Here is a 12,974-nt window from a genome sequence, read left to right as displayed (position 1 = left end):
GCAAACTCCAGAACTATTTAACAGTAAGTCGAAACCCAGGGGACAACTGACTGTGAGCTAAGCCTTCAGACATGCAAAGCGCTCAACCCTGGGAAACAGCAGCGTCTGGGACAGGAGGCTCCCATTACGTCACACGAGGATGGCGTGGGTTTTGCAAATCAAACACAGACAGAAAACCAGTAGTGGCCCAGGTTGGACATATTATATGAGATGCACAATTGAGTGAGGACCCAGACCAGGGAGCCACCTGTTCCGTTAGCTTGCGTACATTGATTTCACACCACCTGAGACCACTCACAGTTTGCTTACCTGCTCATTGTTGCTCTCCCACCATTCCCCATACTCCCTTTGGGGGTGAAACACTCTATTTCCGACTTGTGCTGGGCCAGTCTCCTGTCTTTGTACCTAGTGAGCATGAACAAAGACAGGAGCAAACAGAAAGAAGTGATTGTGTGCTTAACTGCCAGGCTGAGGAAGGGCCGTGACTGCAGAGAAGGTCATCCTGTGCCGAACCAGGGGACCCTGCTTCTCCATGCAATGGCCGACCTGTGATATTTATTAAATGATTGTGATGGTATATGGACAACATTGGGGATGATTTTGTTACTTCTTGTTCAGACCATATGTAACCCACCCTTTTACATTGCCTATTAATCTGTGACATTCATCATATTTAATAGTCAATGGTAAAAGGAGCAATTCCTAGCATCTTAGAAAAGTTGAATATCAATCAATAAATTAGAATTTACTTAGTGCTTACCATGTGTCAGACACTGTACCAGACCTTTACCTAAATTTAATTCTGCCAATATCCCTGTGGCAGAGACTGTTATCATTTCCATTTTACTAATGAAGAAACCTAAGATTGTAAGGACTAAGTAAATTGGCCAAAGACACACAGTAAGTGGTTGGGCTGGATTGTGAACACAGGGAGTCTAAGTTTAGAACCAACACTTTAGTCAGTATAATGTGTTGCCTTCCATTATCAGGATCTTGAAGAAAAACTAATTCTTATCATTAATGAACCTCCATTGAGTGGTACTATGTCTAAATATTATATTAGACACTGGCAATAACAGAAGAGAGAAGACACATTCCTTGGATGTGAAAAGTTTCTTTAACCATTAAGTTGAAGTTTGACAGTCAGTATTGGGTTGCCTACAGTTTACAGTGTGACTCAAACAGCTTTTGTATCTGAATTGGCAGTTCACCATGCCTGGAAGGTACTAGATGTTCATCTAAAATAAGTTATGAGAGTCCCAACATTAGTCTGCTACATGATGCATCAAGATGAGTCATTATAGTTCATTGACAGTTTTTTGAGCCAACATGCTTTTACAGAAATACTCTCTTTTACTCATCAGTTTAACTCTGTGGGGTAGGTAAAGAAGCACTGTTATTTTCATTTGCCAAATGAGGAAACTGTGATTTACTTAACCGACTCTACCAACATTGCAAGTGTAGTCGGTAGAGGATAACTGCCAGCAGAGCTTCCTGGGTCCCAAGATACTTACAGTTTTATTACTTTATTTACTTTTCCCTGATAAAATTAGAGCCTGATACGGTACCACTTCACCCATGTTCCTGGTATTCAATAGACAATGATAAAGTGAGTTACTATCATAAGACTTGTTTGCTCCAATATAGTCACATTCTTTTTAGTTTCTTTTCCTACTGTTTCAAAAGTAATATAAAATAAAACAAAATGCAACAAAATCAAGATCATTATTGGTCCTGGGGAAGAGGCTTTCCTCTTAATTTTTTTTCTCTTCTAATATGTTATTACATGGAAGTATTTAGTGTTTGAATAAAAATGGCTCATTACATCAAACTAATGGGTATTAGTTGAACATCTAATTTTAGGTAATGGGCTTTGTACTTCAGACATAGTGATTATAATCTGCAGGTCCTGCCTCATAGACTTATAGAATAGTGGGGTGAGGAAGGGAAGAAGAAGTATGCATACAAGTAACTTAAGAGGGAGGCCATAAAGAAGAGAGAAGAAGAACTTAAAGAGTCTGTTAAAGGAGTTGAAGCATCAGACCAGGCTAGATTGAGTAGCCTTGATTTTACCAAAGAAAATAGCTCAGAAGAGAATCCTTTGTGAAGTACCAATCATCAAATGATGTTCTACTTTCCAAGCAAAATATTTTATGCTTATTTGTGAATTGGATTGCACAACAAACTACTGCTCTACAGCTTAAATTAGAAAAAATTAATATAACTAATAATAAATTATTGATGGTCACTCAGTTCCTTACAAAGGGATCTTTAATGTATTTTTGAATATGTCCTATTAGACTAATTGCCAATTAATTATTTAAATCTTTTATACATGAGTTAAGAAACTTACAGTCTTCATGCTTATATGCTCTTCTCTCTTTCTTTCTTTCTCTCACGCCCACATATACAATCTGCCAGGTGACCTCCATTTTTGAAATATGAAATAGATCCTAAACATCCTATTCTATCAAAATCCAACATCTTTTGGTAAAAGCTTTCACTGAGAAAACAAAACAAACAATAACAAAGAACTCCTTCTAATAAAACAAGAAATACTTAGACTTTTTGGAACTTTCAAGTAGTTTTGTGTTCAAAGCAAGGTGAAAATGACATTAATATAAAATGGGAAGCTCATTTTGGTTTTCAGATGGGACCCTTCATGCCTGTCTATGGTTACAGCTTAATTATGTTTGCCAGATACTTAAGTGGACCACATTTTCATTCAATCATTCACTTACTCATTATTACATTCACCAATAATGTGCTGCTCAAAGTAACTAGTAATGCTTTAATAGTCTCCACTGTACATACAGAATTCTTTCCAGTTGAGTTTATTTCAGAAATATGGAACTGTCAAGTTAAAAATAGTTTATACTTTTCAGAGTTTATAGCCCATAAAATATCAATTTAAAGATTTCATTTCTTCAATTTAGTAAATTTATATATTTTTATACCCTAAAATATATGTACTCATCGACACACACACATACCTGGGAAGCGCTCTTCTAGGTGCCTCCAAATATTAACTCACCTTTCAAGTAAAATGCCTGGTTTGTTATAATTATATTCAATGTTATAATACAATGGAAATAATAATGACAGAATATTGAGTGTGCTAGGCTGTTTGCTGTACATTATCCTCAATTCTTAAAACTACCTTATAAAGTGGGTGCTATTATCCTCTTACCGAAGAGGCAGACACTGAGGATCAGTGTGAGTAAGCCACGCTGACACGGTTTATGACTAGGGAACCCAAAGTTAGAAATCAGGTCTCTCTGATTCTAAAGTTAATGCTATTTCCCTTTAACTTCCCTCTAAGTAACAATGTTACTACATTTAGAAACAAAACTGCAAAAGCTTATTATTTACCTTTTCTCTTTTTGACCCTGTTTTGCATATGAGTAGCAGAGTTAACAAGGACAGTCAGTGGAAGATCTAGTGATAGGACTTACATTTTGTTCCTTCCTCTGGGTTCCTATGCATGTGCTACACAGGGTTAGTGTACATCATTCAAATCATTTACCGAGTACTCCATACACTAGGCACAGTGATAGGAGCACTTGGGTAACTATGCCTTTGAGAAGTTCACAGCCTAGAGTGGGAGGATGAAATGTAAACAGACAACTTCTAAACGATGTGAGAAATTTTATTATATGAAAAAATATGAGAAGTGATACCTAACCCATATAAGAATGGCAGGGAAAACTTCAGTGAGATATAATATAATCCTTAAACCTTAAAATATAAGTAGAAATACGCTGTAAAAAGATGGGTAGGCAGGGAAAAGAAAAATCAATTGTAAACACATAGAGAAGCTTAGCAGTTTGGTATATATGGAGAAACACTGTTTAGAATTTTTTAACTGTAATAATGGAAGTGTAAAATAAGAGAAGGTAAATAAAGGGAATACAAATGGAGAGGTACTAAAAGGTGGTGAATTTAACTGTAGGTTTTGAGATACCACTGTGAGATCTTTATGCTAGGTAAAAACATGGTCAGAGTTAAAATTTAAATAAAATACTGTGGACTTGAGGGAACAAAACTAGAGTTAGACAAATACAACTGCAATAATGGATGTGAGAGAGATGATGAGAAATGCCTTAGGGCAGTGACAATATGGATGAAAAGTAGAGTATAGTTTCAGAACTCTTTAGGGGGAAAAATGAATAGGACTTATTAGATGATGAGGGTAAGAGAGAGAAGTGTAGAATGCTATGCTAGTTACTGTTTTGGGTGGTGCAATTAACCAAGAAAATACAGAAAAAGGAGTACATTTGTGGGGAGAAATACATATCTTTATTTTGGAATATTGGGTTTGAGATGCTGGTGGGACATCCAAGTGGACATATTCCATAGATACATGGGTATAAGAATCTGCAGGTGAGAGGACTGTTGTACACTGGGGAGCCATCAGCATACAGATGGTTGCAAATACAATGAGAATGGTTGAAGTGCTCAGAGAGAACAGGTAGACTATATTGTCAGCGGAGAGAAGGGTCTTATAGATTTGGTCATTCTACCTGTTCAAAACTTTTACAACACTGTTAATTCCCCCAGAATATTTACTAAGTGCCTAATATATACTAGACTTGAATTCAAAATTCTTCAATCTGATAGTTTTCCTATAAACTCTAGATTTATACATTTGTGCTTGATACAGCTTTGACACTTTGGCTTATAGGCCAGAAGCTTGGCATGAAAAACTATCAAAATAGTTTTAATAAATTTCAGAATGACTTGTTTTGAGATAAAAATGAGGTCTAGTTGTCTTCCCTGAAGATTTTTGTTGTTGTTGTTCTTTTTGTACCTTCTTTACCCAGGAAGCTCTAACTCCTCTTTATTCAGTTCTATAAGAGCCCATGTTCATCTGATAAATCTTAAAGATGTAGGAGTGAGAATCATTCAGGACTGGATAGTAAATGTAATTTCTTTATAATGATTTGGATCAAAAATTTTATTATTTCACTTCATTTCCTCTTCTGTACCAATATCTACTGAATGTTGGATTACTGAAATTTCTATATTGACTCTGCAATTCAGAATGAGTTGAAAGACTAGGATGAAATGAAGAAATTGAAGAATAAATGTGTATATTAGGTGAAATAGCTGGCATTGGGGGAATGATGTCTGAAGCTGGAAGGACAGGAGAATGTTTGGTATTGGAAATAAAGATGCCTTATGTGAAGGTGAGCAAGGTAATACATTTAAGTAAGTGGCCAGGAGTAGAATGAGTAAAATGCATTAGAATTGGGGGGAAAAAAGAAAAGAAGCTACAGTAATGGTTTGTCCTTTATATGGACACTAACGTGACTCAGAATGATGGCAGGGCTTGGGGTGGACAGAAATTCTTTACCCAGAAGTTGCCAATAAATAGTAGTTTTAAACAAAGTTAAAAAAAAAAAGGCAGAGGGATAATGAGATGTCATGAGTCTCAGTAGAATGAGAGTTTGGTTTTTATGTTTCTATGTGTGAGGATGTGGAATAGGTCTGGAAGCAGCACTGAGTTGCTGACCTCCTGTGAAACATGTGAGATGGAAGAATAAGTAGCCTTACTTGAAAGAGCTATAGGGGAAGTGATTTCCTAGGTTTCAATTTAAAATAAAGACAATAAATAAAGTGTTTAGTGATGAGATTGAAGATGAAGGGGGATTTATCATTAAATGGGGACTACAGACAGGGCCTTTAAATGGTTTGGAAGGGAAAGGTCCAGAGGATGAAGCAAAGAACAATTTGTCTAAGTGGAATTTCCCAGCATAATTCTATTTCTGAGATTCTAGGAAGATTCCCTCTGTGAATTCTCTCACCTTCCCCTCATGCCAAGAAGTGAAGGTTTTCCACCCTCCACGGGTGAGGAGCCTTGGATGCATGACATATTTGGAGGGGTGTTTTCTGATAGACAATGCAAACTCTCTGAGAATTACGTTTGGTTAAAGATGAGTGGGGAAAGAGAGCTTAAAGTCTGCAGGGTTCACAATAGTGGAGGAAAAAAAGGAACAGTACATGAGAACAATGTACCAGAGGCATATTTCTCTGACCCTACAATTTTGTCGAGGGCTTATCCTGCTCAAGGCTTTGTTCTTTTCAATAGATAAAATTATCTTGAGAAATAATTTTCTTTTGCCACCTTGTCTTCCACACTGACTTCTACTATGCCCCACACTCTACTGCTTGAAGGAGTATTGTGCTAATCCTTGTGAACTCTTACACCAACCAGCTCATTTTCCAGTCCCAAGCTAGTTGTCATTCAACTTAGTGAAAACCACAGTGAGATATTTTCTCATGTGTAGAAACCATGGTATATATATTTTACTTTGTTCAGTGGTGCTTTAAATTATTCAGAGGGAGAAAAACACAACATGATCCTTTTAAGAAGTCTGTGAAAGGGAGATGGAAAATGTTTCATATTTCACATATGTTTTATGTGTAAATTTTAGCAACTCAATATGGAATGGACACTAATGGAGCAGGAAAGTAAGGTTTGGGAGTAAGTGAGTAGGAGTCTGTTCTTTAAGGAAATCTCTCATTTAAGCCATTTTAAATGCATCCCATTTACAAAGCAAATTTTAATCCTTTTTTCCCTCAACTATTTTCTACTCTTCAGAGTAGAAATATGGTATAACCAGAGAAAAATGATATGAGAGGAAAGGGGTTTATTTTGACCAATGAAGTACCAAAAAAAGAAAAAAAAAAAAGAAAACAAAAAGTTATTGAGTGAGGGACATTTGAGGTAATTATAAGACAAGTCACTCTGAATGTCATAGAAAATCCCATGAATATAAGGGATTTTCATATTAAAATTGCAGTGAAGAAGGCAGAGTTTTAAGACAAAACTTGAGCATAAACCTGGAAGACTAGAGAGTTTCTAAAAAATGATCAGGGTGAATAAACCCAAAACATAGTGCTTGTATTATATAAGCCCTCAACAAACATTTTCTGAGTGAATTCTTATATGAATAAATGATTGAAATGCAAAGGTAACTTTGGGGATTATCAAATCTTCAAGGAGCTTTGTTGTTCTTTGTTTTGTTTTGTTTTTAATAATAAATGCAAACTGAAGGTCCTTTGTAAATTTGGTCAAGAGACCAAGGAAGAGAGAAAAGGTTAAAGATTTTTGAAGAAACTGGTAACTAATGTAGAGAATTTTGAGATAAAATAATTGTAGGAAAAAAAGGAAGAAAGAACACTACTTTTTCACTTGCACTTCATAATCAGATACTGCAGACTCCATCTTCAAAACATGCCTAGAATTTGATCATTTCTCACCAATACTTACTAAGTATTGGTGGTCCAAGCCACCATCATCCCTTAAAATTGTAATAGGTTCCTAAACTGGTTCTGCTTCTGTCCTTCTAACCTTCTTTGACCCTAACCCAACCCAATCCAACCTCCACACACCAAGCAGAACAATCCTGGGAAATAAAAATCTTTTCATATCACTTCTCTGTTCAAAATTATCAACTGGTTATTCATCTCTCTGAGTAAATTGTAAATTTCTTAAAATGGTTTACAAAGCCCTATATTATTTTCCTGTACCCCTACTGCCTCTCTAATGCCATAACTCACTTTTTCTCCCTTGCTCACATTGTTTCATCCACCCTTAGCCTTCTTATTACTGCCTGAAGACACCAGAAAGCCTCCCACCATAGTGGTTTTGCTTTGGCCATTTCCTCTGCCATCAATGCTTTCTCCCAAAATATCCTCAGACCTTTCTTCTTTCAAATCTTGGCCCAAATGTCACGTTCTCAATACATCTTGCCATGACCATCCTATTTAAAAAGGCAACTGCCACTCCACTCTTCCCGTTACCATTTCCTACTTTTATCAGTAGAACTTATCTGACATAATTTATATTTTATTCAGTTATTTTATTTATTCTCTGTTTTTCCCAGTGGAATCTCCAGTAGAATTCGAGCTCTAGTAAGGCATGGATTTTGAACTGTTTTCTTCACTGCTATCTTCCCAGGGCCTGTGACAGTGCCAGCTTATTAAAGGTGATATTTGTTGAAAGAAGGCATGCATCAATGAATGAATAAAAGAAGAATCTAGTTATAGAGAAATTTTCAGCAAGCTCATGACAAATGATCTTAGAATTCCTGATTAAAGTCAGAGTGATAACCAATAAGAATAGAATGGGTAGAATTTGACTTTTATGAAAGTGGAAAACTGAAATAGCCTTTTAGTGCAGTGCTGTGGTCTGACTGTGTTCCCGCAAAATTCATATTTTGAAATCCTAAGTCTCAAGATGATGGTATTTGGAGGTGAGACCTTTGGGAGGTATTATAATCAGGCCATGGAGGCAGACCCCTCATGAATAGGATTCATGCTTTAAAAAAAGAGACCCCACAGAGATTCCTTGCTTCTTCCACCATGTAAGGACACAAGAAGAAGGTGCCACCTATGAACCAGAAAGAGAGCCCTCACCTGACACCAAATGTGCAAACACTATGATCTTGGACATCTTGCTTCCAGAACTGTGAGGAATAAATGTTCATTGTTTATAAACAACCAAGTTTATGATATTATTGTTATAGCAGCCTGAACAAAGAAAGGCAGGGAGCTTAGGGAGTAAGAAAAGAAAAAAGAGATAGTGATTGGCAAACAGCAAAACACTGTTGCAATAAAACACTGGAAAACATGATCCCTTTTTGCTGTGGACAGTTGTCTTGATGTAATATCTGACAAGGCTACAACCATGTTGCAGGCATGAGAGAAGCTCAGCCAATGTTTCATAAAATGGTGGAGTGGAAAGGTTAACATACGTAGGTCCTTGAGCCACTGTGGTCCTCTGAGCCACTGAATCAGCCTTTTGAGTATCAGGCAGACATTCTTTTTTGTGTGAGATTAATTTCTTTGTCATTGAAATGACTTTCAATTAGGTTTTAGATTCTCTGATGCAGAAGCCTTCTACCTGCTATACTTTGTTTCATTATTTTCTCTATCAAGGATGAGTTTAAGAATTTCTTAAGTTGTTTATAGCATTTACTTAGGTTTGGATATATATAAGTTGTATGTAAGTGTGTGTGTATTTATGAAAACCCTAAAAAACAAGTTACTAACAAATATTTTAGTTTTTCTAGATGTTTGTATTCTTTTAAATATCATTGCTTTTTATATGTACCATTAATACAAAATACATGTGAGAGTCTTCATAAGTTAGATTTGTATAGAACAAAAAAAAGAGGGAGATAAATTGGATAAAACAAAGTATTATTTTCTTAATAATCCACACTTAGAGAAGGCCTAACAATTGGCCCTCATAACCATGGCAAACACTCCTGTTCACTTACTGGAAACTATGCTAATTATAGTCATAAACAGTTACTGTGGGTTTAGCTTTATATTCTCAAATGGGTTAAGTGATAGGAAATAACTCACGTCATAGCATTGAATGAAGCCTTGTCAGTACTCTGGGAAAGCTTTTGGTTACATATATTTGAAGAATTGCCATTGGTTTGCACATATTTGACAGATATTTGTCTCAATGACCTTTTATGTCATTAGAACCGGAAAGTGGCTTGAGAATCAAAATAAAGAAAAATCTCAGTGGCCTTATGTGCTTATCCCTGAATAGTCAGTGATACACCCGTGTAGAAGTGATCCTGCCTCTACTCAGTAATCATTTTGGAATTCTCTTCCAGGTGCCATCCTATTTGAGACCAGTTATAGCAACTTTTGGAACCAGTTTCCATTTCTTAGCTCTTTCTTTGCCTTTGCCTCACTGGCTTTGGACGGAATGTTTCTGACTTTAGTTTTTAATCTTGACTTTGCTCTAGTCATTGTATCCACTTCCCCTTTGTACCAATACAAAGCTTTATAATAGCTTTGAGCACATTCAATCCTGTTCCCATGTTGGATCCTTGAATACCAGCCAAGACCTCAGCTTTTAGACCTCAGGCAAGGTTTGAATCAAACACCTACCCATCGGTGATATCTTTAGTGATCACTCAGAAACACAGTTTATACATTTAAAATGTCTTAGGGAAACAATGTATAAGGCAGAATGCTGCACATTGCATTTTATTTTCCAGATTTATTGCCACCTTGCTTTTAGGACTATCCTAATTTTGGATCCTGGCATTCATAAAGTGAAGAGATAAACTATGGCATGTATAACATACATTTGAATAACATTTACAATATTATAGAAAATCTTTTCCTATACCATTTAATTTTCTTAAGCAACTCAGTAGCATAATTATCATCCCTATGCTTCAGATAAGGAACCCTTGGCGCAGAAAGCTTCACAATCTGGCTAACACTCCACAGCTAGTAAGTCACAGAAGTACAATTAGAAACCAGGCGTTTTACCTTCAAATCTCATGCTCCTTATTAACAGCTTCCTTTTTTCTTCATTTTATGCTAAAAACTCCCTTATTTAAATAATCTGATAACACACTTGAGAGACTGAAAAGGTCATACATGAAGGTAATAGTGTGTATTTAGCGGAGCTAGGCTTTGAGCACAATATAAACTTATTTTTTAAAAGGTCAAATTTGACTACAGAATGGCCAAGTGGAATAAATCACCCTGCAGGCCCCCTGCTGACATGCAAGCAGGCTGCCCTTTCTCTGGCTGGAGTTCACCTAGATAGGAATACACCAAAAATGTGAGGGCTGTAAAAGAGGCATCACCGAGAAGAGCTGACAATCAGTGTCGATGTGTGGGATGCAGTGTGGTGTCAGAAGACAGACAGCGATGAGGTGGTAGAATATTTTAACAGCTCCAACGTGTTACAAAGATTGCTGAAGGAATGCCCAAGTCAAGCTTCCAAGTAAAATTGATTAGAGGAAAATTCTAGATGAAGTCAGAAGGAAAGTCATTATGGATCTTCAGTTTAGAGGGAAAGAATAAGACCGAATTTAAGGAGTTCACTATTATCCTGTGATATTGCCAAGTGATTCCCTACTTCAGCCTCATCCCTCAATCTTCTATATATCTATGCATAAGTAAACATATTAGAATGGTTTACTAGCTATTTGCTCAGATCTCATGGTCTCAACACACAGAAAAACATCTTTTGCCCAGACTTGAAAATGTCAGCTTGATTCATTCAAAGATTGCAGCTTAAAAACAAAAATTGATCATGATTAATAGCCCCATAAAATAATGTTAGAAGTGAACATAAGTTGCAAAAGTATTTGAGAAGCTGCCAGGTAACATATTATACTGTGCTCTATAAAAATAAAGGGAAGGTAGAATTTGACAGGTGGGGAAGAAATGCAAATAAGCAATTAAAAAGTAAAGAATCAGCTATATGACCCAGTAAATTCTATTCATATTCCTTAGAATTTATTCTAAGGAAATAATTCAACAGAAGCTCAAAGATTTCTGCACAAAGATTTTTTTCCTTCAGTCTTATAGAAAATAGCAAAAACAAAACAGAACGAGAACAAACCAACCACTGGAGAATAGTTTAATAAATTACAGCATAGCAATATTATGGAAATGTGTTAAATTTTGCATTGAGAAAGCCTTTCATTAAGCTTTCAGAGAATTCCCAAAGGATGTATTTTAATCCCACTTATGATGAAAACTTGTTTTCAGATATGAATCATCATAAGTCATTGCCTTTCTGTCATGTACTTTTCTCCAACATTGCTATTTGTTTTACAAGCAACAGAAACCCAGGAAGATACACACTTTAAAGCCAATCCTAAGGTGCTTTACAAGCTTTCGCAACACCCTCGATGGGGAAAACTTTTCAGGGAGGAACAAAATGTTGACTAGAGGAGGATCTCCATAAGAGAGTAAGACCAGTTTAAACAAACATTTCAGGAAAGCATTAATTAAAAGTTGCTGGTTTCTCTTTTAGGACTGAGAAATTTTCAGACAAATAATTTATTCTTTCTAAAGGCAGATGGGTAGTTTTCCAACAGGGATTTTTCCCATACATTTTTGTACTTGAACTACTAGAAAAGCTTTGGTGTCAGATTAAGCTGGATAATATTGACAGTAAGAGCCATCAGTTACCGAGCACTTGGAATAAACCAGGAACATTATAAGTACCTGAATTTACTGATTTCATGGTTGCAACAGTACTATGAATTAGATACTGTTATTATCCCGATTTTACAAATGAGGAAGACCTAGGACAAAGGGAGATTAAATAACTCGCCCAAGGATACTGGATTAGTCAACTGTGGTGTATATTGCTTGTCACTAAATGCTGGCCACAAATACTAGTAATGCCATTTGTTCAAACTAGTTACTTTTATACCTGTCATCTTTTTCTGTCCTAATGATTTCTATAACCAGGCAGGTTTTTCCCAGATAGCTCTGATACAAAATATTTTGTCCTGTTTTCTCCACATGTCCCCTGATACTTATGAAACCATGAATCCTCATATGAGACATAACAAGTGTAATCTCTATTCATTCTTGTAAATTAATGCATTTTTGATTTTTACCTCCCTCCAGATCTAGCACACATGATCTGTCTGCTCTCACATACCCCTACGCTGCTACGATTTGGGCTAGATTTGAAAGTGACCTGGAGACAGACAATGTTCTTCTCTTTATTTCATCTCAGCCTATGTCCCTGTTAATCTCTAGTAGAGCCTTATCCTCTTCCTTTGTAATGATTACAAATTGTACTTACATATCTGTTTGCTTACTAGCTTATTACCTGTCTTTCTCACTAGACTGTAAACTTCGTGGGGGCAAGGGCATGTCTTCTTTCAACAAGCACCTAGAATGGGTTCTGGCATATAGCAGCCACTCAACAAATGCCTTTTACATGAATGCAGCTGTGAAAATAGTAAAATTGGGAACATTTATCAAAGGCAAGGCAGTACTATTTATCCAAACCCGACTCCATCTAAACCAGCCTTCCCTTCTGTTGCACATAGAGGTTCATTCACCAATTCTTATCTCAACTAAATTGTTCTGTTTGCCACCCTCCTTTCTTCCTCTAGTCTTCTTCCTTCACCTTCAGTGCCCTTTTAATCTCTCCTGTCCTATTTCCTCACATA

At 36.3% G+C, this 12,974-nt stretch overlaps 1 protein-coding gene and 1 long non-coding RNA gene across 9 annotated transcripts in view; one reads left to right on the top strand and one right to left on the bottom strand.

Annotated features, from left to right (window-relative positions):
- Window positions 1-12,974, bottom strand: part of GRM5 (glutamate metabotropic receptor 5) — a 472,602-nt gene that overhangs the window by 18,796 nt on the left and 440,832 nt on the right. For 4 of the 8 annotated variants that reach the window (XM_045557157.1, XM_045557158.1, XM_045557161.1 and 1 more), the window contains one exon: window positions 310-405. The exons of 3 other annotated variants lie outside the window; for them this stretch is intronic. In XM_045557157.1, coding sequence (XP_045413113.1) covers window positions 310-405 — 96 coding nt within the window. The remainder of the gene's footprint in view (window positions 1-309; window positions 406-12,974) is intronic. One more of the 8 variants, XM_045557164.1, reaches the window with a different exon arrangement.
- LOC123642240 overlaps window positions 1-12,974 on the top strand; it is a 192,582-nt gene that overhangs the window by 14,777 nt on the left and 164,831 nt on the right. The gene's annotated exons all lie outside the window — the stretch shown is intronic.

This window comes from Lemur catta, chromosome 7 (assembly GCF_020740605.2).
Source record: "Lemur catta isolate mLemCat1 chromosome 7, mLemCat1.pri, whole genome shotgun sequence".
NCBI lineage: Eukaryota > Metazoa > Chordata > Mammalia > Primates > Lemuridae > Lemur > Lemur catta.
This window is presented reverse-complemented; position numbering and strand designations above follow the sequence as displayed.